The 27,364-nt window shown below is 47.7% G+C and overlaps 1 protein-coding gene across 1 annotated transcript in view; it reads right to left on the reverse strand.

Moving 5' to 3' along the window:
- Positions 1 to 2,631: 2,631 nt before the first annotated feature.
- Positions 2,632 to 27,364, reverse strand: part of PDZK1 (PDZ domain containing 1) — a 63,168-nt gene continuing 38,435 nt past the window's right edge. The window contains exons 5-9 of the mRNA XM_063956709.1: positions 11,677 to 11,872; positions 7,636 to 7,832; positions 6,411 to 6,695; positions 4,002 to 4,508; positions 2,632 to 2,990 (exon numbers count right to left, since the gene is read on the reverse strand). Coding sequence (XP_063812779.1) covers positions 2,928 to 2,990; positions 4,002 to 4,508; positions 6,411 to 6,695; positions 7,636 to 7,832; positions 11,677 to 11,872 — 1,248 coding nt within the window. The 3' untranslated portion in view covers positions 2,632 to 2,927. The remainder of the gene's footprint in view (positions 2,991 to 4,001; positions 4,509 to 6,410; positions 6,696 to 7,635; positions 7,833 to 11,676; positions 11,873 to 27,364) is intronic.

Consider the following 27,364-nt stretch of genomic DNA (forward strand, 5'->3'; position numbering starts at 1 on the left):
AGAAGCTGCAAGGATTCTTCGCTGGGCAGAGAATCATGTGATAGCACTGTCAGCAGTGTTCATCCCGGGAGTGGACAACTGGGAAGCAGACTTCCTCAGCAGACACGATCTTCACCCGGGAGAGTGGGGACTTCATCCAGAAGTCTTCCACTTGCTGGTAACCCGTTGGGAAAGACCAATGGTGGACATGATGGCGTCTCGCCTCAACAAAAAACTGGACAGGTATTGCGCCAGGTCAAGAGATCCGCAGGCAATAGCTGTGGACGCGCTGGTAACGCCTTGGGTGTACCAGTCGGTGTATGTGTTTCCTCCTCTGCCTCTCATACCAAAAGTATTGAGAATTATACGGCAAAGAGGCGTAAGGACGATACTAGTGGTTCCGGATTGGCCAAGAAGGACTTGGTACCCGGAACTTCAAGAGATGATCACGGAAGATCCGTGGCCTCTACCTCTAAGGAGGGACTTGCTTCAGCAGGGTCCCTGTCTGTTTCAAGACTTACCGCGGCTGCGTTTGACGGCATGGCGGTTGAACGCCGGATCCTAAAGGAAAAAGGCATGCCGGAAGAAGTCATTCCTACTTTGATTAAAGCAAGGAAGGAAGTAACCGTGCAACATTATCACCGAATTTGGCGAAAATATGTTGCGTGGTGCGAAGATGGGAGTGCTCCGACGGAGGAATTTCAACTGGGTCGATTCCTACATTTCCTGCAATCAGGATTGTCTATGGGTCTCAAATTGGGATCTATTAAGGTTCAAATTTCGGCCCTGTCGATTTTCTTTCAAAAAGAATTGGCTTCAGTCCCTGAAGTCCAGACCTTTGTTAAGGGAGTGCTACATATACAGCCTCCTGTGGTGCCTCCAGTGGCACCGTGGGATCTCAATGTGGTTTTGGACTTTCTAAAATCTCATTGGTTTGAACCACTAAAGAAGGTGGATTTGAAATATCTCACATGGAAAGTGACCATGCTTCTAGCCCTGGCTTCGGCCAGGAGAGTGTCAGAACTGGCAGCTTTATCTTACAAAAGCCCATATCTGATTTTCCATTCGGACAGGGCAGAACTGCGGACTCGTCCGCATTTTCTCCCTAAGGTGGTGTCAGCATTTCATCTGAACCAGCCTATTGTAGTGCCTGCGGCTACAAGTGACTTGGAGGACTCCAAGTTACTGGACGTTGTCAGAGCATTAAAAATATATATTGCAAGGACAGCTGGAGTCAGAAAATCTGACTCGTTGTTTATATTGTATGCACCCAACAAGATGGGTGCTCCTGCGTCTAAGCAGACGATTGCTCGTTGGATCTGTAGCACAATCCAACTTGCACATTCTGTGGCAGGCCTGCCACAGCCTAAATCTGTAAAGGCCCACTCCACAAGGAAGGTGGGCTCATCTTGGGCGGCTGCCCGAGGGGTCTCGGCATTACAACTTTGCCGAGCAGCTACGTGGTCAGGGGAGAACACGTTTGTAAAATTTTACAAATTTGATACTCTGGCTAAGGAGGACCTGGAGTTCTCTCATTCGGTGCTGCAGAGTCATCCGCACTCTCCCGCCCGTTTGGGAGCTTTGGTATAATCCCCATGGTCCTTTCAGGAACCCCAGCATCCACTAGGACGATAGAGAAAATAAGATTTTACTTACCGATAAATCTATTTCTCGGAGTCCGTAGTGGATGCTGGGCGCCCATCCCAAGTGCGGATTATCTGCAATAATTGTACATAGTTATTGTTAACTAATTCGGGTTATTGTTGAAGGAAGCCATCTTTCAGAGGCTCCGCTGTTATCATACTGTTAACTGGGTTTAGATCACAAGTTGTACGGTGTGATTGGTGTGGCTGGTATGAGTCTTACCCGGGATTCAAAATCCTCCCTTATTGTGTACGCTCGTCCGGGCACAGTACCTAACTGGAGTCTGGAGGAGGGTCATAGGGGGAGGAGCCAGTGCACACCACCTGATCTGGAAAAGCTTTACTTTTTGTGCCCTGTCTCCTGCGGAGCCGCTATTCCCCATGGTCCTTTCAGGAACCCCAGCATCCACTACGGACTCCGAGAAATAGATTTATCGGTAAGTAAAATCTTATTTTTATTTCTAATGTGCCAAAAGGCGACTTACACCTGGTTGGACAGTACTTTCATGTCTTCGGTCTGTAAACACGTTACATAAGTATTCCTTGTTCTCATTAAAGGGTATTAAGGTAAAAAAAAAGTACTTTATTTTAACTTCCTTTTTGGGGGCCCCATTGTCTCAGTAAGAACTACTCTAGCATTACAGCTACATATTGGGGAGACCATTTCCGAAAATGGATGCTTTGGTGGCATAGTGGCTAGCATTGCTGCCTCACAGCCCGTTGTCATGAGTTCATCTTCTAAACAATGCAATATATGTGTGGAGTTTGTATGTGCCCCATAATTTGCATCAACAACTTTTTTTCTCTGCATTTTGCACTGATATGAATTGATAGCTTATCGGCAAGACGTGCGTTGGTGCCATTTATTTGGAGTGTGACTTCTAAGTTGTACAACGTTGTAGAATGACACATATGGATAATATTCCGCTATGTAGGATTACAACGCATGACTGATTAGACCGTGTTCCAGGCGGATCCCAGGCCGTATCTCAAGGATGCACACAAGCCATAAAGTGAAACATTTTATTGTTGTTTTGAACTTGGAATGAAGCGATAATACTGCACCGGGCTTAATCATTACAGAACAACCGTCTTATCCACTAGCCGGGTAATCAATAATCTGGGACGCCAGCCATTCAATTCTAATCATATCGCAGCCCCCACAGTGATGGCACCTTGTGGACAATTTCTTTTGAGTGTCAGTCCGTGACTATAAAGACTGAGCCGGGATTTTATCAGAAGCACCGCGGCATTTACCCTGCGCCAGCCTCTCGTCTGTCATCTGCAAGTGGAGCAACTTAGTGGTTATAGTGCGGTGTCATCGTCACTTTCTTTTTTGGGTGCCTGATCCTCCGATGTTTTATTTTCCTGTAAAATAATAAGATTATAGTTAAGTACAATTTTTTTTATTATTGTTAAATACCACAATAAGATGAAAGCAAACACACCCGGGGATTTCTATTGAATGTCACAGTCTTGGTCAGGCATGGCCAACCTGTGGCTCTCCAGCTGTTGTGAAACTACAAGTCCTAGCATGCCCTGCCGCAGTTTAGCTACTAGGAAATGTTAAAACCGTGGCAGGGCATGCTGGGACTTGTAGTTTCACAACAGCTGGAGCACCATAGGTTGGCCAGATCTGGTCTAGGCGTTTAGCTTTAGGACATTCGGCCATGACAGGCTAAAAACAATACAACAGGGAGATCCCTCAATCCCCGCCATAATGTCCACCAGTATCTGCAAACATGTAACGACTTGGCCATCACCGTACAATTGTCCGGTGACGGATAACAATGCAGATGTTACTAAAGAATGATCAGAGCATTGAGGCAGGACCCAGTGTCCGCTCTAGGCTGCAGGGAGCGCTGAATAGTTCCCTCCCCACTCTGGTGCTTCCTGCTTCACCCCATAATACACCTCCCCCCAGTGTAGCTCATTGTGGCTATTGGTGAGACCCAACGTGTGTCATCACTATTAACCAATAAGGAGTGGCTTTCCCATGCACTGACCAATCGGAGTGTATGGACTAGAAGCTGATAGGCTGCGAGCTTGTCATCATCGCTCAACATGGTCTTTTATTTTTTCAGGTGCACTACAAATCCTAGTGGGCCCAGAATGCCAGGGCATGCTAGTGCTTGTAGTTCTACATACACCAGTATACTGAAACAGTGTAAGCATGCCAAGGTTTGCTGGGGCCGGTAGTGCACCAGCAAAAAAAATAATAATACTGAACTACCCTTTTAAACTTTTACACATCCCCCACTGTCCCAGTGGAGGTGGCAGTTAGGAGCCGATTGGCTGGTACTTTATCTTTTTCCACTTTATCACTCCCCAAGGCTTAGTACATCTCCCCCTATATTTCAGATCAGAGTGGTTGCTCACCGGTGCGATTGGCTCAGGCGCCGGCTTTGCCTTGCTCGGTGGGGGTGTCAGATCAGAGTGGTTGCTCACCGGTACGATTGGCTCAGGCGCCGGCTTTGCCTTGCTCGGTGGGGGTGTCAGATCAGAGTGGTTGCTCACCGGTACGATTGGCTCAGGCGCTGGCTTTGCCTTGCTCGGTGGGGGTGTCAGATCAGAGTGGTTGCTCACCGGTACGATTGGCTCAGGCGCCGGCTTTGCCTTGCTCGGTGGGGGTGTCAGATCAGCGCTGGGAGTACTTTCGGCTTTGGGTAGAGGGTCGGCCATGGATGCTGTTATTTGGATATTCTGTGCCTTGAAGTGTTCGTGAGCGTCCGGTGAAACCACCAGGAGTGTAATCTCGGCTCCGGCTTGTTTGATCCTCATCACAACGTCATCATACGCCTCCTCCATTACATTGACACCGTTCACTTCCACCAGAATGTCATCCTCTTTTATCCCAGCCACATCTGCCGGGCCGCCCTTCCCAACCTGCCAAGTACACGGGGTTAGTAAGAGCAGAACATCTAGATTTAGGCTTCAGACAGAACCTTGTTCCAGGGGAACCTGATAAATACCCAACGGAATCTGAGCGATAATTTACATATTCACAAACAGTGAGGGGCTCATTTATAAATGTTTTACGTCCAACTCGAGAAACTGTGTTCTCTGCAAAGTGGAATCTGTCGTTCTATTGACCTAAATCTTTCTAAATATTAATCAGGACTGAGAGATAGATGGAGGATGTTCTGAAGTCCGGACCCAAGCGCGGTTCTGTTAGAAAGCTGTGCCCGCAGTCCGCACACACCACTGATCATATAGGTAAGGCCTAATTCAGACCTGATCGCAACAGCAACATTTTTCTGTAATGGACAAAACCATGTGCACTGCAGTTGGGGCAGATGTAACATGTGCAGAGAGAGTTAGATTTGGGTGTGGTGTGTTCAAACTGAAATCTAAATTGCAGTGTAAAAATAAAGCAGCCAGTTTTTACCCTGCACAGAAACAATACAACCCACGCAAATCTAATTCTCTCTGCACATGTTACATCTGTCTTCCCTGCAGTGCACATGGTTTTGCCCATTAGAGAAAGATTTTGCTTTTGTGATCAGGTCTGAATTAGGTCCTACGTTATTATTTGCAACCGTACATGCACGAACATGTCTGAGACGGCATTCTCATTCTGAGTAGCCGTAGGTGACCCGCAACTGCTGATGGTGGGCCAGATTCAGGTTGGATCGCGATAAGCGATCCAACCGCAAAAAAAAAAAAAATGCAGGCGCATGCGCAGCACCCGTCGTGCGCATGCGCCCACAAGTAAAATGCGAACGCCTCTGCCTGTCAATCAGGCAGAGGCATTCAGGGGGTGGCAACGCTCCATTTCCTAGGCGGAGACTGAGTGTTGCAGGGGTGGAGGCGGGACAATGGGGGAGGCGTCATCAAAAAGGGGGGCGTGGTGTGGGCAGGATCACAGTGGCTGCGTGACATCACGCAGCGCCACGATCAAAGATGGCGGCGGGCCTCTTGCAGAAATTGTGGTGCGATCGTAGTTTCTGCTTGATGAAAAGTGTGGGGGAGGCGGTGGTCAGCATGCTTTCCCAAGGATTGCAAATTCTGCTACCTAGCAGAATTTGCAATCTAACCTGAATCAGCCCCGTGTTCGATTTTTGCAATACAGAATTGCGAAAGCATCAGTGGGCGGCTTGTTCTGCGCTGAGTGGACTTTTACTGTGCTGGGCGGCTCTTGCTGCGCGATTCTCAGCAGTTGCAGTTCTGCCACAATCGCAGAACTGCAACTGAAGCTGAATAAGGAGCCATTCTTGTTATATAAAACTACAGTGCATCATTTATTTCATGTTTTCCGTTTTACTCCGCGTATTCTACATTCATTAATTGGTTCCCCATTTCACATATATTTTTTGTTGCCATCAGGGAGACCGAGACGGGGACGGAATCGGGTACTAACTACCCGGGCCTGTTGGAGCGGTACGGCGGTGACCTGGGATAGCTGCCGAGGGGGACTAATGGTTAACCAAGCCTCTATGGCAGGCATTCCCAACCACGGTCCTCAAGGCACACTATCAGTGCAGGTTTTAGTGATATCCAGGCTGCAGCACAGGTGACTTAATTAGTAGCTCAGTTATTTTGATGTAACCATCTGTGCTGCAGCCTGGATATCACTAAAACCTGCACTGTTGATGTGCCTTGAGGACCGTGGTTGGGAAAGCCTGCTCTATGGGGACCAGCCGCACCCGTAAGATGCTGCATTCCCCCGGTGAACCTTCATGCACCAGTTTCACTGATTGTGTTGAAGTGCCATTATTTACATGATATATAACGTTGAATAGGGCAAAACCACCATCTCTTGTTGCACTAGGAGGACAGTTACTTTACCTGTTTCAGATATTGCCCCGGTACTTCTTTGATAGCATTCAGGTTGAAGCCAAACCCTGCGCTCCCTTTTTTTACTCTGCAGAGTCTGGGCTTGTGATTCGGGTCTGGAGACGAAGTGGGAGCTGACGCTGCTGGTGAGGCCGCTGGTGCTGCTGCAGGTGCTGCGGCCGCTGGTGCTGGAACTGGAGCTGGTTGGGTGGCTGGTGTTTCTGTTGGTTTTGGAGCTTCTTTTACTGGTGTGGGAACCTCTGATTGTTTTAAATAGATGAACGGGGAGAGGCCAGCCTGAATGAACAAGCATAGAAGAATTTATTATATAATCTATACTGTTATAGCGCCGGCATAATCTCTTCGCTTTACAATTGGGAACAAAACTGAAATGGAACCGTAATAAAACAAGACTGGGTAATAACAGAAAGAGGTAAGAGGGCCCTGCTCACCAGGTCTCACACACATATTACAATTTATTACATATTCTTTACATGTACTTGTATGTATAAACATCATTTGTGCATACATGTATTATTATTATTATTATGATTATTATTGTTTATATGGCGCCACAAGGGTTCCACAGCGCCTAACGGAGTACATAAAGAAAATGACTTACAAAAAGAGCGGGTATGGGTCGTTGGGTCAACTCAACTTAGGTCGACTGTCATTAGATCGACCACTGAAGGTCGACGTGGGCATCAGGTCGACATGGGGATTAGGTCGACAGGTGAAAAGGTCGACATGAGTTTTTGGACCTTTTTTGGTGTAGTTTTCTGCGTAAAGTGACGCGGAACCCCATTTAGTGCACCGTGTCCCCTCGCATGGCTCGCTTCACTCGCCATGCTTCGGGAAAGGTGCCTCGCATCGCTTGGTTACCATTCCAATCATAGTCCACGTGGACCGTCAAGTATGGGAGAGAAAAAAACACGTGGAAAAGTCATGTCGACATTTTGACCTGTCGACCTAGTACATGTCGACCTAATGAACACGTCGACCTGAAAAGAACATGTAGTGAGCACAGCTCGCCGCCGAGCCCAGAGCATAGCGAGCCTGCAAGGGGTTTCGTTGCTCTTGCCCCCTCCCCCACACTAGGCATGTAAATGCAGGGACCCCACCATCGGTCTCCTGACCGCCGGTCACACATACCCAACCCCTGTTAGTGCGGAGCGCTATAGTGCATTCTGGAATATGTCTCCTCCGGGGATAATGCTTCATTCTATGGCCACCTCACCTTGGCATACAATTCATCTGTGGCTTTGTCTGCTACCAGTAGCGTGGTCTTGTTTCCTCCTTTCCGAATGGCTTCCACCACCTGCTCATGTTGCATCTGCTCCGCACATTCCCCATTAATAGCGACGATGCGGTCATAGTCCTTCAGGTTTGCTTTCTCTGCCGGGCTTTTCGGATCAATATCCACAATGAAGTGACCTGCAAGCAACATTCCAAGCTGTGATGGACACTATGCGCTGGACTCTTTATAGTTATTATTCATGTAGGAAGCATGGAGGTAAAACTCACTTTATTGTTTTACAATGACTTTCCCCAAAAGACTGATGGAGTATTTCCTTTGTTCCACCACAAGCAGCAAAAGCGACAACTTCCCGGAACCCTCCCCTGGTCTTGGCCAGCGGTTCAGATTATGACAACAATAGTAATGGTATATAATATGATTGCTACAGCCGCCGCCGCCACATCATGCAGTGTAAGGGACAGAGTAGAGATGCCGCCCGTCGAGATCCCGGCTGTCTCAATACCAACCCCAGGATCCCGACGGGGGCACCATACCGCCGCCAGAATACCGGCGAGGTAGGTGACTCCCTCTCTGTGGGTGTCCATGACACCCATAGAGGGAGAGCCCACAGCATGGTGAGCGCAGCGAGCCCGCAAGGGGCTTCATTGCGCTCGCCCCCCATGCCGGCATTCTAGCGCCCAGGATGCCGATGTCTGTATACTGATATTCGGCGTCCCATGCGGCAGGATCATATACCCATCCCAGAGCTGCTACATATGCCCAGTGGCAGCAGCTTCTTCTACCCAGTATGTGTGCGTGAATCTGAGTCCTCAATCAGTGCACTGGACCAGAGAGCAACTGCCAGGGAGAAGAGACAGGAGTCTTATCATGAGGTGGGAGAACGTGTGATTAGAAAGTGCAGGACTGGTTCTGTTATGTTTGTGTATTTATTTATTATGGTATGTTTAACCTTTTCCTGATTTAGGTTTAGGCACCCCTGCAGGGAGATTAGGATTAAGCACTAAGGGGGGGAGGTTAGGGATAGGCAGCGGGAAGGGAGAGTTAGAATTAGGGGGTAAAGCATCTTATCCCTATTGGTATTGCTGTTGTTGGAATCCTGGAGTCGGTATTACTACCACCGGGATCCCGTGCGCCAGTAGTACATACTGAATCACTTAACAGTACATGTACAGAGAAATTAATTTCCAAATCACGTGTTTAGTCTACAGTATTTAGTGACTGATTTCGGGTGGGCCCCCTGGACATTTGCCAGTCTCCCCAACCTGTAGTTACCCCTCTGCAGAGTATTGAGGGGTCTATTTACTAAGCCTTAGATGGAGATAAACTGGACGGAAATAAAGTACCAGCCAATCAGCTCCTATCATGTCACAGGCTGGGTTTGAAAAATGACAGTTAGGAGCTGATTGGCTGGTGCTTTAACTCCGTCCACTTTTTCTCCACCCAAGGCTTAGTAAATAGACCCCTGGCTTGATCACAGTTACTGGGAAAAGTAATTCAGTTACTGATAATGTGCTTCATTCCATAGCTAGGTTTAATATGTAAAAGGGAACTCCACACACTTACATAACTCTCACCTGGAAATAATAACATCATACAGCGGAACGCTATGCTAGCTTCTGGTGACATAATAAGGACATACTGGGGGAGATTCAAATGTTTGAAAAGTCAGTTGGGAGTCTATCTAATAGACAGGAAATAACAGACACCCAACCGACTTTTCAAACATTTGAATCTCCCCCAGTGTATGAAAGTTGTTTCTAGCCTATCAACTTTTGAGCTGAAGATTTCAGCTGACATACTATATATGCCTAAATGTAATAGCCTGCGATTTGTGGGCAGCCTGGAGTTTTGGCGATATGCCTTTAAGATGTTGCGTGGCATTTACTTTGATGTTCAAAACAGACCTGGTATTGCCTTTATAAAGGTGTGAAACGTTCTCTCCCGTTACATTGGGGTCATAGATCTCTGCAGACTCTGAGTCCGATGCACTGAAGTCAGCAAGTTTTCTGCTCATGCATAAATGATTGTAAGTGGGTGTCAGTGAGGCATTCACAATTAGCATAAGTTGGACATGGGCGCGTTGTGGGCACGTCATGGTCACTTGGTACGCAGAGATGCAGCAATCCCAGATTAATCTTGTGCACTAGGATTGGGCAGGTGCAGATCAGTGCTGGTAGTGAGAACACATGTATAGGGGCAAGAAAAAACACAAGATTCCCCCAGCACACTATAATGGATCAGTAATGAGATTTACCTTCTATATGATAGCAGTAATGCAGAGATCTCAGTCACATATATTTGCAAAGATATGGTTAAGCCACCAGCCACTTCAAGGCATCTCTGATATGGTGGTCCTAACACTACATGATAATAGTACCCAATCGGGCTCGGTGGCTCGCAACAGGTTCTATTCCCACTCTATGGACACCCACGAGTGGGAATAGTCCCTGTTAGTCGGCTTTTCTTGTGAACACTCGGGAACCCGGCGTCAGCACGGTGACCGCCGGGATCCCGAGTACCGGTCACATGACCTGATCCCGATAATATCACTTACATTTTTATATTTCTAAATTGAGAGCTAACTCACCTGGAAGCCTCTCAAAATCCTCCAAATGGCACTATAAGTACCAGCATGCCCTCCAACTACTGATCCCATACATGCTTCTCAGAATAATGATACACAAAAAGTTGCTGAAATAAATGTATTATCTTACTGCTATCATATAGGATGTATATCTCATCACTGGTGCAGTATAGTGTGCTGGGGGAATCGTATATCTCATCACTGGTGCAGTAGAGTGTGCTGGGGGAATCGTATATCTCATCACTGGTACAGTACAGTGTGCTGGGGGAATCTTGGATGTTTAAGGGCGAATCTGAACACGGGCGGATGTCCGCGGCTATTTTCAATCACGCAATACTTTTGCAGATGTGGCTGCTTTGCATGTGACTCTGGCACATGGGCGTCTGAATTTCCACGTTTTACTATACTTTAACTTACCGCGAGATGGAGAGGCGCCTCCCCTCATGGGAAGCGGTTAGCTCCCTGACGGACGGGATCCTGGCAGCCGATATACAGACGCCGGGATCCCGAAGGACGTCGCAATCCCGGCGTCTACATACCGATGCCGCACAGAATACTAGCGTATCAGTTCTGACAGACGGAATCCCAAACGTCCATTCAGCGGGACACACTGGGTTAGGGGCCGGGGAGGGAGGGTTAGGGTTAGGCACATAGAAGGGGAGGTTAGGGTTCCAAGCAGTGAGGGTAGGTTTAGGCAGCAGGGAAGGGAGGGTTAGTGTTAGGCACCACCGGGAAGGGTTAGGGTTACGGTAGGGAGCAGAGGAGGGTTAGGGTTAGGCACATAGATGGGAAGGTTAGGGTTAGGCACCAAGCGGGGAGAGTAGGTTTAGGCAGCAGGGAAGGGAGGGTTAGTGTTAGGCACCAACGGGGAGGGTTAGGGTAGGGAGCAGAGGATGGTTAGGGTTAGGCACATAGAAGGGGAGGTTAGGGTTAGGCAGCAGGGAAGGGAGGGTTAGGGTTAGGCAGCAGGGAAGGGAGGGTTAGGTTTAGGCACCACCCAGGAGGGTTAGTGTTAGGCACCACCGGGGAGGTTTAGGGTTACGGTAGGGAGCAGAGGAGGGTTAGGGTTCTTTAGAGGGACTGATGGACGGGATGCTACTGTCGGTATCCTAACCGTAGGCATCTCATCCATTAGGAAATCATACTGAACCCCCCTCACATCAACCTGTCAACATGGGTTGAGTGTAATGAGCGCTAGTGGTTTGGTAACTGTACCAGTGCCAACGATGAAGCCCCTGATGACACCACGTAAAGCACGAGACATCTTTTTAACCAAAAATGAATACAAGCAATCAACGTCCGTTTTTAGACTTTTTGCACATTGACGGAACATAAGAATATATAATATAAGTTTGAAACCAGTTGATACACACACCCAGCTCCACCATGCGTGGGTCATCTATCAGTTAGTGGCATCAGGATGCACCATGTTTTACCTTTGCGAACTTTCTCTTGTCTCAGGTAAAAGCCGTAGCCATCCGGGTTCTTGGTCATCTCCACAGTTCTCGGAGGGTTGGGCAGCAGCCGTACTGAAGCCTGATCCGCTGTGATTTTTGTCTTCTTTTGCTGGAAGGAATTGTCTGTTGCTTTATCAACTACCAAGAACATGACGGAATCTCCAGACTCCTTTATCTGCAGGAAATGTGAAATAAAATCAGGGAAACATCTCAGACTGATATTCCCAGAGTGGTAACTAGACATTTTGGTCCCCGTCCCCCACAATACTTTGAGTGCATCCGACAGGGACATAGGGGTCTATTTACTAAGCCTTGGATGGAAATAAAGTGCACGGAGATAAAGTACCAGTTAATCAGCTCCTAACTGTCATTTTTCAAACCCAGCCTGTGAAATGGCAGTTAGGAGCTGAGTGGCTGGTACCTTATCTCCGTCCACTTTATCTGCATCCAAGGTTTAGTAAATAGACCCTGTAGTCTTTTGAAGAAGGGGCGTGGCCACACATAGTAACCCTAACTGAAATTACGCCACACAGTAAAGCAAATTTATCAGGGCAGAAACTAGGATTTTTGTCACCCCGGGCAAAGCAACAACTGGCGCCCCGCTACCAATACTTGTCTGGTAGGGATGATGACCAACCAGGGAATCAGGGTAAGCAGATGATGTAGGTAACTCGTAAATAGTGGTCGAGATAGAATTGTGATTATTGAGGGGATTATTGAGGGATGAAACTGCCGTAGTAAAAGGGATCAATTTATTAATTGCATACAGCTAATAAATACAATAACGAATAAAACAATGTGCCATGCCGCATGCTTCAAGGTACACACAACACTCACAGTAGCAGAGGCTAAACTTAGGAATCAGATACTGCAGTGATGGATGGATGCAATAAATCCCAAAACCACGGCATTAGAGCATTGTGGTGTCACAGGAGGCTGGCGCCATGTAAAAGGCTCTGTACCACCCAGGGAGTCCTGTTTGCCCGCTTTGCCCCTTACCTTTAATCTGACTCTCATAGTCTGCTCTTCAGTCCCTTTTTGGCTTTCCGTGGGATGCCATCCTATACCCACTCCACTGTCATATCACTGCTATTGCCACATCCACCATAGGCTCAGTTCACCAGGCAGCAATGTTTGCTAAAAGAGTGCCATCCACACGGTGTATGGCTGCCCAGGTGACAGGGGGTGTGCAGTGTAGGAAAGAAGTTACAGCTGGAGACATTTACTCCTTAATCTCCCAATCACCTTATGTGTCCAGGAGTGCCAAGGATAGTGCTGTGCCAGCTGCGGGCAGTGTGCGCTGCTGTATGCTCCCTGATACTATGGTGACACATGCAGGGAGCCCCCAGTGCAGCCAGTGCCCAGGGAAGAAGCTCAGTCCTGGCAGTTTGCAATGCAGTATGCTCCCTAATACTATGGTGCTACCTGGTACGGAGCCCTGTGTTGTTGGTCCTTATTTCGGTGTGTGTGGAGGAACACACACCAGCAACTGGCATTGCCCTGCAGTACTTCCTGGGAAATGTGACTTCTGGATTGGCTGTATCATTAGATAATGTGGTCACTCAGCCACAGTAGTCCTGGGTGCTGTGCACTCAGCTCTGCTGGATGAAGAGGAGACAAGGTGGTGGGGTGATGGGAGAAGTGGCTGGATGTCTGCGGTGTGCCTCCAATGTGTATCGGCCACTCTGTATCACACAGCCGCAGGTCTTCATATTGCTGATAGATGTAAAAGTGCCCATCTTTGGGCCCCCAGAAATCCAATGCCATGGGCACACGCCCACCTAGGCCCCCACCAGTTGCAGCCCTGACCTTATTCATTTGACACCACACAGCAGTGCCCCTTATTCATGATACTCCACACAGTAATGCCCCTTTTACACATTAGGCCATACAGTAGTGCCCCTTTTACACATTAGACCACACATTAGTGCAGCTTATTCATGTTATACCACACCATAGAACCCCTTATACACATTGTACCACACAGTAGAACCCCTTATACACATTATACCACATATAGTAGTGCCCCTTATTCACATTATGCCACACAGTAGTCTCCCTTATACACATTGTACCCCATATAAACATTATGCTACACATTAGTACCCCTCATACACATTATGCCAGACAGTAGAACCCCTTATACACACTGTACCAGACAGTAGAAACCCTTATACACACTGTACCACACAGTAGTACCACTTATACCTGAGGTTCTCAAACGCTGTCCTCAAGGCACCCCAACAGTCCAGGTTTTACGTTTATCCATGCTTGGCCATAGATGACTTAATAAACACATCAGTCAATTTGATTTAACCATCTGTGCTGAGCCAAGGATATACCTAGACCATTGGGGTGCCTTGAGGACCGCGTTTGACAACCTCTGCCTTATACACATTATGCCACACAGTAGCAGTGCCCCTTATTCATATTATGCCACACAGTATTGCCCCTTATATACATTGTATCACACAGTTCTACCCCTTATGCGGATGCAGTCAGGATCCCAACAGTCAGAATCCCAGCAGCGGAATCTCAATGGTCAGAATCCCAAAAGATTCCAATGGTAAGTAATGAGGTTAGGGTTAGGCACTAGAGGGAGGGTTAGGGTTAGGCTCTGGGGGAGAGTTAGGGTTAGGCTGTGGGAGAGGATGGTTAGGTTGTAGGAAGGGGCAGTTAGTAATAGGCTTCAGGAGGGGTGGGTTAGGTGTAGTGTTAGGCACTAGGGGGAGGGTTAGGGTTAGGATATGCGGGAAGGGTTAGGGTTAAGCTGTGGGAGGGGTGGGACTTCAATGCCTCTGTAATGTGGCATAATCTTAACTGGGCATTGTAATGTGGATTAATATGAACTGGAGGCACTATAAGCTTAATATGTGTTGGGGCACACCGTAATGTGGCATAATATCAATGGAGTGAACTATAATGTGGCATAAAATGAAGTGGGGTTACTACAATATGGCATATTATGAACTGGTGGCACTTTATTGTGCCATAATATATACCGGGGACACTGTATGGCATATTGTGAATTGGAGGTACTCTGTGGCATAATGTATGCTGGCAGCACTACAATGTGGCATATTCTGAACTAGGGCACTGCTATGCTGCATAAAATGAACAACTGCTGCGGAGAAGGGTCTATCCAGAAGCATTAGGGTAGGGACTCCTTTAAAAAGTTGCTATGATGCCCGCAAAGTTCTTTCCATGCTCCTGCTAAAATAAGAATTTACTCACCGGTAATTCTATTTCTCGTAGTCCGTAGTGGATGCTGGGGACTCCGTAAGGACCATGGGGAATAGACGGCTCCGCAGGAGACTGGGCATACTAAAAGAAAGATTTGGTACTACCTGGTGTGCACTGGCTCCTCCCTCTATGCCCCTCCTCCAGACCTCAGTTAGGATACTGTGCCCGGAAGAGCTGACACAATAAGGAAGGATTTTGAATCCCGGGTAAGACTCATACCAGCCACACCAATCACACCGTATAACTCGTGATATTTAACCCAGTTAACAGTATGAAATACAACTGAGCCTCTCAACAGATGGCTCAACAATAACCCTTTAGTTAGGCAATAACTATATACAAGTATTGCAGACAATCCGCACTTGGGATGGGCGCCCAGCATCCACTACGGACTACGAGAAATAGAATTACCGGTGAGTAAATTCTTATTTTCTCTGACGTCCTAGTGGATGCTGGGGACTCCGTAAGGACCATGGGGATTATACCAAAGCTCCCAAACGGGCGGGAGAGTGCGGATGACTCTGCAGCACCGAATGAGAGAACTCAAGGTCCTCCTCAGCCAGGGTATTAAACTTGTAGAATTTAGCAAACGTGTTTGCCCCTGACCAAGTAGCAGCTCGGCAAAGTTGTAAAGCCGAGACCCCTCGGGCAGCCGCCCAAGATGAGCCCACTTTCCTTGTGGAATGGGCTTTTACTGATTTAGGATGCGGCAATCCAGCCGCAGAAAGCGCCAGCTGAATTGTGCTACAAATCCAGCGAGCAATAGTCTGCTCAGAAGCAGGAGCACCTAGTTTGTTGGGTGCCTACAGGATAAAAAGCGAGTCAGTTTTCCTGACTCCAGCCATCCTGGAAACATAAATTTTCAAGGCCCTGACTACGTCCAGTAACTTGGAATCTTCCAAGCCCCAAGTAGCCGCAGGCACTACAATAGGTTGGTTCAAGTGAAAAGCTGATACCACCTTAGGGAGAAACTGGGGACGAGTCCTCAATTCTGCCCTATCCATATGGAAAATCAGATAAGGGCTTTTACACGACAAAGCCGCCAATTCTGACACACGCCTGGCCGAAGCCAAGGCCAATAACATGACCACTTTCCACGTGAGATATTTCAGATCCACAGTTTTAAGTGGCTCAAACCAATGTGATTTCAGGAAACTCAACACCACGTTGAGATCCCACGGTGCCACAGGAGGCACAAAAGGGGGCTGAATATGTAACACTCCCTTTACAAAAGTCTGAACTGCAGGCAGTGAAGCCAGTTCTTTCTGGAAGAAAATCGACAGAGCCGAAATCTGGACCTTAATGGAACCCAATTTTAGGCCCATAGTCACTCCCGACTGTAGGAAGTGCAGAAAACGACCCAGCTGAAATTCCTCTGTTGGGGCCTTCCTGGCCTCACACCACGCAACATATTTTCGCCAAATACGGTGATAATGGTTTGCGGTTACTTCTTTCCTGGCTTTTATCAGCGTAGGAATGACTTCCTCCGGAATGTCCTTTTGCTTTAGGATCCGGAATTCAACCGCCATGCCGTCCAATGCAGCCGCGCTAAGTCTTGGAACAGACAGGGCCCCTGCTGTAGCAGATCCTGTCTGAGCGGTAGAGGCCATGGGTCCTCTGATATTATTTCTGTAAGTTCTGGGTACCAAGCTCTTCTTGGCCCATCCGGAACCACGAGTATCGTTCTTACTCCTCGTTTTCTTATTATTCTCAGTACCTTTGGTATGAGAGGCAGAGGAGGGAACACATAAACCAACTGGTACACCCACGGTGTCACTAGAGCGTCCACAGCTATTGCCTGAGGGTCCCTTGACCTGGCGCAATATCTAGTTTTTTGTTTAGGCGGGACGCCATCATGTCCACCTGTGGCCTTTCCCAACGGTTTACCAACAGTTGGAAGACTTCTGGATGAAGTCCCCACTCTCCCGGGTGTCGGTCGTGTCTGCTGAGGAAGTCTGCTTCCCAGTTGTCCACTCCCGGAATGAACACTGCTGACAGTGCTAAGACGTGATTTTCCGCCCATCGGAGAATCCTTGTGGCTTCTGCCATCGCCATCCTGCTTCTTGTGCCGCCCTGTCGGTTTACATGGGCGACTGCCGTGATGTTGTCTGATTGGATCAGTACCGGCTGGTTTTGAAGCAGAGGCCTTGCCAGACGTAGGGCATTGTAAATGGCCCTCAGTTCCAGAATATTTATGTGTAGGGACGACTCCTGACTTGACCAAAGTTCTTGGAAATTTCTTCCCTGTGTGACTGCCCCCCAGCCTCGAAGGCTGGCATCCGTGGTTACCAGGACCCAGTCCTGTATGCCGAATCTGCGGCCCTCTTGAAGATGAGCACTCTGCAGCCACCACAGTAGAGATACCCTGGTCCTTGGAGACAGGGTTATCAGGCGATGCATCTGAAGATGCGATCCCGACCACTTGTCCAAGAGGTCCCACTAAAAGGTTCTTGTATGGAACCTGCCGAATGGAATTTTGCTTCGTAAGAAGCTACCATTTTTCCCAGGACTCGTGTGCAGTGATGCACCGATACCTGTTTTGGTTTCAGGAGGTCTCTGACTAGAGATGACTGCTCCTTGGCTTTCTCCTGCAAGAGAAACACTTTTTTCGAAGGAGTATCATCATTTCTGCCATTACCTTGGTAAAGACCCTCGGTGCCGTGGACAGTCCAAACGGCAGTGTTTGGAATTGGTAATGGCAATCCTGTACCACAATCTGAGGTACTCCTGGTGAGGATGGTAAATGGGGACATGTAGGTAAGCATCCTTGATGTCCAGGGATACCATGTAATCCCCCTCCTCCAGGCTTGCAATAACCGCCCTGAGCGATTCCATCTTGAACTTGAATTTTTTTATGTATGTGTTCAAGGATTTCAAATTTAAAATGGGTCTCACCGAACCGTCCGGTTTCGGTACCACAAACAGTGTGGAATAGTAACCCCGTCCTTGTTGAAGTAGGGGCACCTTGACTAACACCTGCTGGGAATACAGCTTGTGAATTGCCTCTAGCACAGCCTCCCTGCCTGAGGGAGTTGTCGGCAAGGCAGATTTGAGGAAACGGCGGGGGGAAGACGCCTCGAATTCCAGCTTGTACCTCTGAGATACTACTTGAAGGATCCAGGGATCCACCTGTGAGCGAGCCCACTGATCGCTGAAATTTTTGAGGCGGCCCCCCACCGTACCTGGCTACGCCTGTGGAGCCCCCGCGTCATGCGGTGGACTCAGAGGAAGCGGGGGAAGAATTTTGATTCTGGGAACTGGCTGACTGGTGCAGCTTTTTCCCTCTTCCCTCGTCTCTGTGCAGAAAGGAAGCGCCTTTGACCCGCTTGCTTTTCTGAAGCCGAAAGGACTGTACCTGATAATACAGTGCTTTTCTTAGGCTGTGAGGAAACCTGAGGTAAAAAAATTCTTCCCAGCTGTTGCTGTGGATACGAGGTCCCAGAGACCATCCCCAAACAATTCCTCACCCTTATAAGGCTCTATGTGCCTTTTAAAGTCAGCATCACCTGTCCAGTGTCGGGTCTCTAATACCCTCCTGACAGAATGGACATTGCATTAATTCTGGATGCCAGCCGGCAAAATATCCCTCTGTGCATCCCTCATATATAAGACGACGTCTTATGTTCGCAAAATAGTATTCCTGTTTGACAGGGTTACAGACCACGCTGCAGCAGCACTATCTGCAGGTCTCAGTCTAGTACCTGAGTGTGTAAATACAGACTTCAGGATAGCCTCCTGCTTTTTATCAGCAGGTACCTTCAAAGTGGCCGTATCCTAAGACGGCAGTGCCACCTTTTTTAACAAACGTGTGAGCGCCTTATCCACCCTAGGGGATATCTCCCAGCGTAACTTATCCTCTGGCGGGAAAGGGTACGCCATCAGTAACTTTTTAGAAATTACCAGTTTCTTATCGGGGGAACCCACGCTTTTTCACACTTCATTCACTCATTTGATGGGGGAACAAAACACTGCCTGCTTTTTCTCCCCACACATAAAACCCTTTTTTAGTGGTACTTGGGTTAATGTCAGAAATGTGTAACACATTTTTTATTGCCGGGATCATGTAACGGATGTTCCTAGTGGATTGTGTATATGTCTCAACCTCGTCGACACTGGAGTCAGACTCCGTGTCGACATCTGTGTCTGCCATCTGAGGGAGCGGGCGTTTTTGAGCCCCTGATGGCCTTTGAGACGCCTGGGCAGGCGCGGGCTGAGAAGCCGGCTGTCCCATAGCTGTTACGTCATCCAGCCTTTTATGTAAGGAGTTGACACTGTCGGTTAATACCTTCCACCTATCCATCCACTCTGGTGTCGGCCCCAGGGGGCGACATCCCATTTATCGGCATCTGCTCCGCCTCCACATAAGCCTCCTCATCAAACATGTCGACACAGCCGTACCGACACACCGCACACACACAGGGAATGCTCTGACTGAGGACAGGACCCCACACAGCCCTTTGGGGAGACAGAGAGAGAGTATGCCAGCACACACCAGAGCGCTATATAATGTAGGGATAAACACTATCACTGAGTGAATTTTCCCCAATAGCTGCTTGTATAAACAATATTGCGCCTAAATTTAGTGCCCCTCCTCTCTTTTTAACCCTTTGAGCCTGAAAACTACAGGGGAGAGCCTGGGGAGCTGTCTTCCAGCTACACTGTGAAGAGAAAATGGCGCCAGTGTGCCGAGGGAGATAGCTCCGCCCCTTTTTCGCGGACTTTTCTCCCGCTTTTTTATGGATTCTGGCAGGGGTAATTATTAGAGATGAGCGGGTTCGGTTTCTCTGAATCCGAACCCGCCAGAACTTCATGTTTTTTTTCACGAGTCCGAGCGACTCGGATCTTCCCGCCTTGCTCGGTTAACCCGAGCGCGCCCGAACGTCATCATGACGCTGTCGGATTCTCGCGAGGCTCGGATTCTATCGCGAGACTCGGATTCTATATAAGGAGCCGCGCGTCGCCGCCTTTTTCACACGTGCATTGAGATTGATAGGGAGAGGACGTGGCTGGCGTCCTCTCCGTTTAGACAATTGATTTACTAATTTTGGGGAGCATTAGGAGTACTCAGTAGTGTACAGTGCAGAGTTTTGCTGATAGTGACCAGTGACCACCACTTTTATTTATAATCCGTTCTCTGCCTGAAAAAAGCGATACACAGCACACAGTGACTCAGTCACATACATACCATATCTGTGTGCACTGCTCAGGCTCAGGCCAGTGTGCTGCATCATCTATATATATTATATATCTGTCTGACTGCTCAGCTCACACAGCTTATAATTGTGGGGGAGACTGGGGAGCACTACTGCAGTGCCAGTTATAGGTTATAGCAGGAGCCAGGAGTACATAATATTATATTAAAATTAAACAGTGCACACTTTTGCTGCAGGAGTGCCACTGCCAGTGTGACTAGTGACCAGTGACCTGACCACCAGTATATAATATTAGTACGTATACTATCTCTTTATCAACCAGTCTATATTAGCAGCAGACACAGTACAGTGCGGTAGTTCACGGCTGTGGCTACCTCTGTGTCGGCACTCGGCAGCCCGTCCATAATTGTATATACCAGTGACCTAACCGTGGTTTTTTTTTCTTTCTTTATACATACATACTAGTTACGAGTATACTATCTCTTTATCAACCAGTCTATATATTAGCAGCAGACACAGTACAGTGCGGTAGTTCACGGCTGTGGCTACCTCTGTGTCGGCACTCGGCAGCCCGTCCATAATTGTATATACCAGTGACCTAACCGTGGTTTTTTTTTCTTTCTTTATACATACATACTAGTTACGAGTATACTATCTCTTTATCAACCAGTCTATATATTAGCAGCAGACACAGTACAGTGCGGTAGTTCACGGCTGTGGCTACCTCTGTGTCGGCACTCGGCAGCCCGTCCATAATTGTATATACCAGTGACCTAACCGTGGTTTTTTTTTCTTTCTTTATACATACATACTAGTTACGAGTATACTATCTCTTTATCAACCAGTCTATATATTAGCAGCAGACACAGTACAGTGCGGTAGTTCACGGCTGTGGCTACCTCTGTGTCGGCACTCGGCAGCCCGTCCATAATTGTATATACCACCTAACCGTGGTTTTTTTTTCTTTCTTTATACATACATACTAGTTACGAGTATACTATCTCTTTATCAACCAGTCTATATATTAGCAGCAGACACAGTACAGTGCGGTAGTTCACGGCTGTGGCTACCTCTGTGTCGGCACTCCGCAGCCCGTCCATAATTGTATATACCAGTGACCTAACCGTGGTTTTTTTTTCTTTCTTTATACATACATACTAGTTACGAGTATACTATCTCTTTATCAACCAGTCTATATATTAGCAGCAGACACAGTACAGTGCGGTAGTTCACGGCTGTGGCTACCTCTGTGTCGGCACTCGGCAGCCCGTCCATAATTGTATATACCACCTAACCGTGGTTTTTTTTTCTTTCTTTATACATACATACTAGTTACGAGTATACTATCTCTTTATCAACCAGTCTATATATTAGCAGCAGACACAGTACAGTGCGGTAGTTCACGGCTGTGGCTACCTCTGTGTCGGCACTCGGCAGCCCGTCCATAATTGTATACTAGTATCCAATCCATCCATCTCCATTGTTTACCTGAGGTGCCTTTTAGTTGTGCCTATTAAAATATGGAGAACAAAAATGTTGAGGTTCCAAAATTAGGGAAAGATCAAGATCCACTTCCACCTCGTGCTGAAGCTGCTGCCACTAGTCATGGCCGAGACGATGAAATGCCAGCAACGTCGTCTGCCAAGGACGATGCCCAATGTCATAGTACAGAGCATGTCAAATCCAAAACACCAAATATCAGTAAAAAAAGGACTCCAAAAACCTAAAATAAAATTGTCGGAGGAGAAGCGTAAACTTGCCAATATGCCATTTACCACACGGAGTGGCAAGGAACGGCTGAGGCCCTGGCCTATGTTCATGGCTAGTGGTTCAGGTTTTTTGGAAGGGACATCCTGCGTGACACTGCAGTGCCACTCCTAGATGGGCCCGGTGTTTGTGTCGGCCACTAGGGTCGCTAATCTTACTCACACAGCTACCTCATTGCGCCTCTTTTTTTCTTTGCGTCATGTGCTGTTTGGGGAGGGTTTTTTGGAAGGGACATCCTGCGTGACACTGCAGTGCCACTCCTAGATGTGCCCGGTGTTTGTGTCGGCCACTAGGGTCGCTAATCTTACTCACACAGCTACCTCATTGCGCCTCTTTTTTTCTTTGCGTCATGTGCTGTTTGGGGAGGGTTTTTTGGAAGGGCCATCCTGCGTGACACTGCAGTGCCACTCCTAGATGGGCCCGGTGTTTGTGTCGGCCACTAGGGTCGCTAATCTTACTCACACAGCGACCTCGGTGCAAATTTTAGGACTAAAAATAATATTGTGAGGTGTGAGGTATTCAGAATAGACTGAAAATGAGTGTAAATTATGGTTTTTGAGGTTAATAATACTTTGGGATCAAAATGACCCCCAAATTCTATGATTTAAGCTGTTTTTTAGTGTTTTTGGAAAAAAACACCCGAATCCAAAACACACCCGAATCCGACAAAAATAATTCGGTGAGGTTTTGCCAAAACGCGTTCGAACCCAAAACACGGCCGCGGAACCGAACCCAAAACCAAAACACAAAACCCGAAAAATTTCAGGCGCTCATCTCTAGTAATTATCACATATATAGCCTCTGGGGCTATATATTGTGATTATTTTGCCAGCCAAGGTGTTTTTATTGCTGCTCAGGGCGCCCCCCCCCCCAGCGCCCTGCACCCTCAGTGACCGGAGTGTGAAGTGTGTATGAGGAGCAATGGCGCACAGCTGCAGTGCTGTGCGCTACCTTGGTGAAGACTGAAGTCTTCTGCCGCCGATTTTCCGGACCATCTTCATGCTTCTGGCTCTGTAAGAGGGACGGCGGCGCGGCTCCGGGAACGAACACCAAGGACGGGTCCTGCGGTCGATCCCTCTGGAGCTAATGGTGTCCAGTAGCCTAAGAAGCCCAAGCTAGCTGCAAGCAGGTAGGTTCGCTTCTTCTCCCCTTAGTCCCTCGTTGCAGTGAGCCTGTTGCCAGCAGGTCTCACTGTAAAATAAAAAAACTAACATATACTTTCTTTCTAGGAGCTCAGGAGAGCCCCTAGTGTGCATCCAGCTCGGCCGGGCACAGAAATCCAACTGAGGTCTGGAGGAGGGGCATAGAGGGAGGAGCCAGTGCACACCAGGTAGTACCAAATCTTTCTTTTAGTGTGCCCAGTCTCCTGCGGAGCCGTCTATTCCCCATGGTCCTTACGGAGTCCCCAGCATCCACTAGGACGTCAGAGAAATTATGATTGGTCACTGCAGAGAGCAGCTTACCACTGCGCCACTGATAGTGTGCTTAACTGCACTCATGCCGACATCTGGCGTTTCACATGGTGATCCGAGGCTGATGTGCCGCAGCTCGCCATGGAAACGCTTTTTGAAGCCCAGCATCTGCTGACCGCCTCTGTCTCCTACCCCCACCCCTTTTGTCGCTAATACCTATACAACATTCATGGACTTGACTTTATAGCTCTTTGTTGTTCAGTCGCACTGTCCTTTATTACATTTGGGGATGCTGATGTGCCCGGGATTCGAACCCGTTGCCTGTGATATTGTAGTCGGAAGCTATCTGCCCTTGCATAGAAAGGTAGAGAATTCCAAGCTGGAGAGTTTTAACTATATGAAGCTTACCTTGTACTTTGTGAAGGGGTGATCAGAAATACGGCTGGGCAGATCTATGTAGTGTGTGTCTGCAAGGGTTTGGATGTGTGGCTGCACACTACATGGATCTGCTCAATTATGGTGCTGGTTATTTTTTACGGGGTACAGGTAGTTTCATATAGTTATAAATCTCATAGTTTTTATGCGGGATCAAGTGGCTCGGTGGGTGGGGTGTTTGGCTGGGATGCAACAGGTTGTGGGTTTGAGTCCTGGGTGTGGCAGTATATTGAAATGTGTTATTTAAAAAGGGGTATTGTGGCTGATTGGCAGCAAGCTTTTGGATTGAGTGCAAATCCATTTTCTTGCCAAGTTCTATAATTGAGTGAGTATAACATATATATATATATATATATATATATATATACAGTGCATCCTGAAAGTATTCACAGCGCTTCACATTTTCCACATTTTGTTATGTTACAGCCTTATTCCAAAATGGAATAAATTCATTCTATCCCTCAAAATTCTACACACAATACCCCATAATGAAAACGTGAAAAAAGTTTTTGAGATTTTTGCAAATTTATTAAAATTTAAAAAAACTAAGAAATCACATGTACATAAGTATTCACAGTCTTACCTTTGGTAGCAATTACAGCCTCAAGTCTTTTTGAATATGATGCCACAAGCTTGGCACACTTATCTTTGGGCAGTTTCGCTCATTCTTCTTTGCAGCACCTCTCAAGCTAAATCAGGTTGGATGGGAAGCGTCGGTGCACAGCCATTTTCAGATCTCTCCAGATTCAAGTCTGGGCTCTGGCTGGGCCACTCAAGGACTTTCACAGAGTTGTCCTGAAGCCACTCCTTTGAAGTCTTGGCTGTGTGCTTAGGGTCATTGTCCTGCTGAAAGATGAACCGTCGCCCCAGTTTGAGGTCAAGAGCGCTCTGGAGCAGGTTTTCATCCAGGATGTCTCTGTACATTGCTGCATTCATCTTTCCCTCTATCCTGACTAGTCTCCCAGTTCCTTCAGCTGAAAAACATCCCCACAGCATGATGTTTCCACCACCATGCTTCACTGTAGGTATGGAATTGGCCTGGTGATGAGCGGTGCCTGGTTTCCTCCAAACATGACGCCTGGCATTCACGCCAAAGAGTTCAATCCTTGTCTCATCAGGCCAGAGAATTTTGTTTCTCATGGTCTGAGAGTCCTTCAGTTGCATTTTGGCAAACTCCAGGTGGGCTGCCATGTGCTTTTTACTAAGGAGTGGCTTCCGTCTGGCCACTCTGACATACAGGCCTGATTGGTGGATTGCTGCAGAGATGTTTGTCCTTCTGGAAGGTTCTCTTCTCTCCACAGATGAATGCTGTAGCTCTGACAGAGTGACCATAGGGTACTTGGTCACCTCCCTGACTAGGGCCCTTGTCCCCCGATCGCTCAGTTTAGACGGCCGGCCAGCTCTAGGAAGAGTACTGGTGGTTCCAAACTTCTTCCATTTACGAACTTCTATCATTTATGGATGATGGAAGCCACTGTGCTCATTGGGACATTCAAAGCAGCAGATATTTTTCTGAACCCTTCCCTAGATTTTTGCCTCGAGAAAATCCTATCTATATAGACAGGTGTGTGCCTTTCCAAATCATGTCCAATCAACTGAATTTACGACAGGTGGACTCCAATTAAGCTGTAGGAACATCTCAAGGATGATGAGGGGAAACAGGATGCACCATGGCAAAGGCTGTGAATACTTATGTACATGTGATTTCTTAGTTTCTTATTTTTAATAAACTTGCAAAAATCTCCCAAAATCTTTTTTCACATTGTCATTATGGGGTTATGGGGGTCATGCCGAGTTGATCGCTAGCTGCTTTCGGTCGCAGCGCGGCGATCAGGCAAAAAATAGGCAATACTGCGCATGCGTATGGGTCGCATTGCGCATGCGCTAAGTACTTTCACACAAAACTATGCTATTTAACACAAGGCCGAGCGACTCTTTTCAGTCGCTCGGCTGATCGGTGAGTGATTGACAGGAAAGGGGGGTTTCTGGGAGGTAACTGGCTGTTTTCCGGGAGTGTGCTAAAAACGCAGGCGTGTCAGGGGAAAACGCAGGCATGCCTGGAGAAACGGGGGAGTGTCTGACCGAACGCAGGGCGTGTATGTGACGTCAAAGCAGGAACCAAACTGTCTACAGTGATCGCAAGTTAGGAGTAGGTCTGGAGCTACTCAGAAACTGCATGAAAATTTTTTCGAGCAGTTCTGCCAATCTTTCGTTCACATTTCTGCTAAGCTAAGATACACTCCCAGAGGGCGGCGGCTTAGCGTTTGCACTGCTGCTAAAAGCAGCTAGCGAGCGATCAACTCGGAATGAGGGCCACTGTGTGTAGAATTCTGAGGACAAAATTTAATTTATTCCATTTTGGAATAAGGCTGTAACATAACAAAATGTGGAAAAAGTGAAGCGCTGTGAATACTTTCCGGATGCACTGTATATTATATATATATATATATATATATATATATATAGAGAGAGAGAGAGAGAGAGAGAGAGAGAGAGAGAGAGAGAGAAATGAAAAAACGACACTCAGTGGGCTTGTAAAATAAAAAAAAGATATATATATATTTGGGGCAGTACGGATGGTGTAATGGTTAGCATTACTGCCTCACAGCACTGAGGTCATGGGTTCGGTTCCCACCATGGCCCTAACTGTGTGGAGTTTGTATATTCTCCCTGTACTTGCGTGGGTTTCCTCTGGGTACTCCGGTTTCCTGCCACAATCCAAAAATATACTGGTAGGTTAATTGGCTCCCTACAAAATTAAACCTAGCTTGAATGTGTGTGCGTGGACATGAGATAGGGAATATAGATTGTAAGCTCCACTGGGGCAGGGACTGATGTGTATGGCCAAATATTGTCTGTACAGTGCTGCAGAATATATGTGCGCTATATAAATGACTGGTAATAAATAAATAAAATATATACTGTATATGTGGGAAGGGGCATCATAGCATGGGCTTTCTCTGGGATCAATCTTGTTATGCCCCTTCCCCGCGAGGCATGCACCTTATGTCCCTATTGGAAAATGCGGGGCGGGGGTGGGGTGGGCGCCATTTCTTTTTCTGGCACGGGGCACCAAAAAGTCTAGTTACGGCTCTGGCTGAACGTTTCATGGCTAAGCGTTGTTACAGCTAGACATTTCCATTCCACATAACAACACTTACGGGGCAGCAGGTGCCGTTCTAGCAGGCCAGAAATGTCATGAACTGACTTGTTGGTAAGGGGCATTCTATGACAATGCCACGCTGACAGAGCTCTTCAGTACAACCAGGGCTGGATTAAGCCTTGGGCGGGCCTGGGGCACTTAAGACTAGAGATGAGCGGGTTCGGTTTCTCTGAATCCGAACCCGCACGAACTTCATGTTTTTTTCACGGGTCCGAGCAGACTCGGATCCTCCCGCCTTGCTCGGTTAACCCGAGCGCGCGCCCGAACGTCATCATGACGCTGTCGGATTCTCGCGAGACTCGGATTCTATATAAGGAGCCGCGCATCGCCGCCATTTTCACACGTGCATTGAGATTGATAGGGAGAGGACGTGGCTGGCGTCCTCTCCATTTAGATTAGGGTTGAGAGAGAGAGAGAGAGATTGACCTGAGGCTGTGATACTGTAGAAGAGAGTGCAGAGTTTAGTGACTGACGACCACAGTGACCACCAGACA

Source organism: Pseudophryne corroboree, chromosome 2 (genome assembly GCF_028390025.1).
Source record: "Pseudophryne corroboree isolate aPseCor3 chromosome 2, aPseCor3.hap2, whole genome shotgun sequence".
NCBI lineage: Eukaryota > Metazoa > Chordata > Amphibia > Anura > Myobatrachidae > Pseudophryne > Pseudophryne corroboree.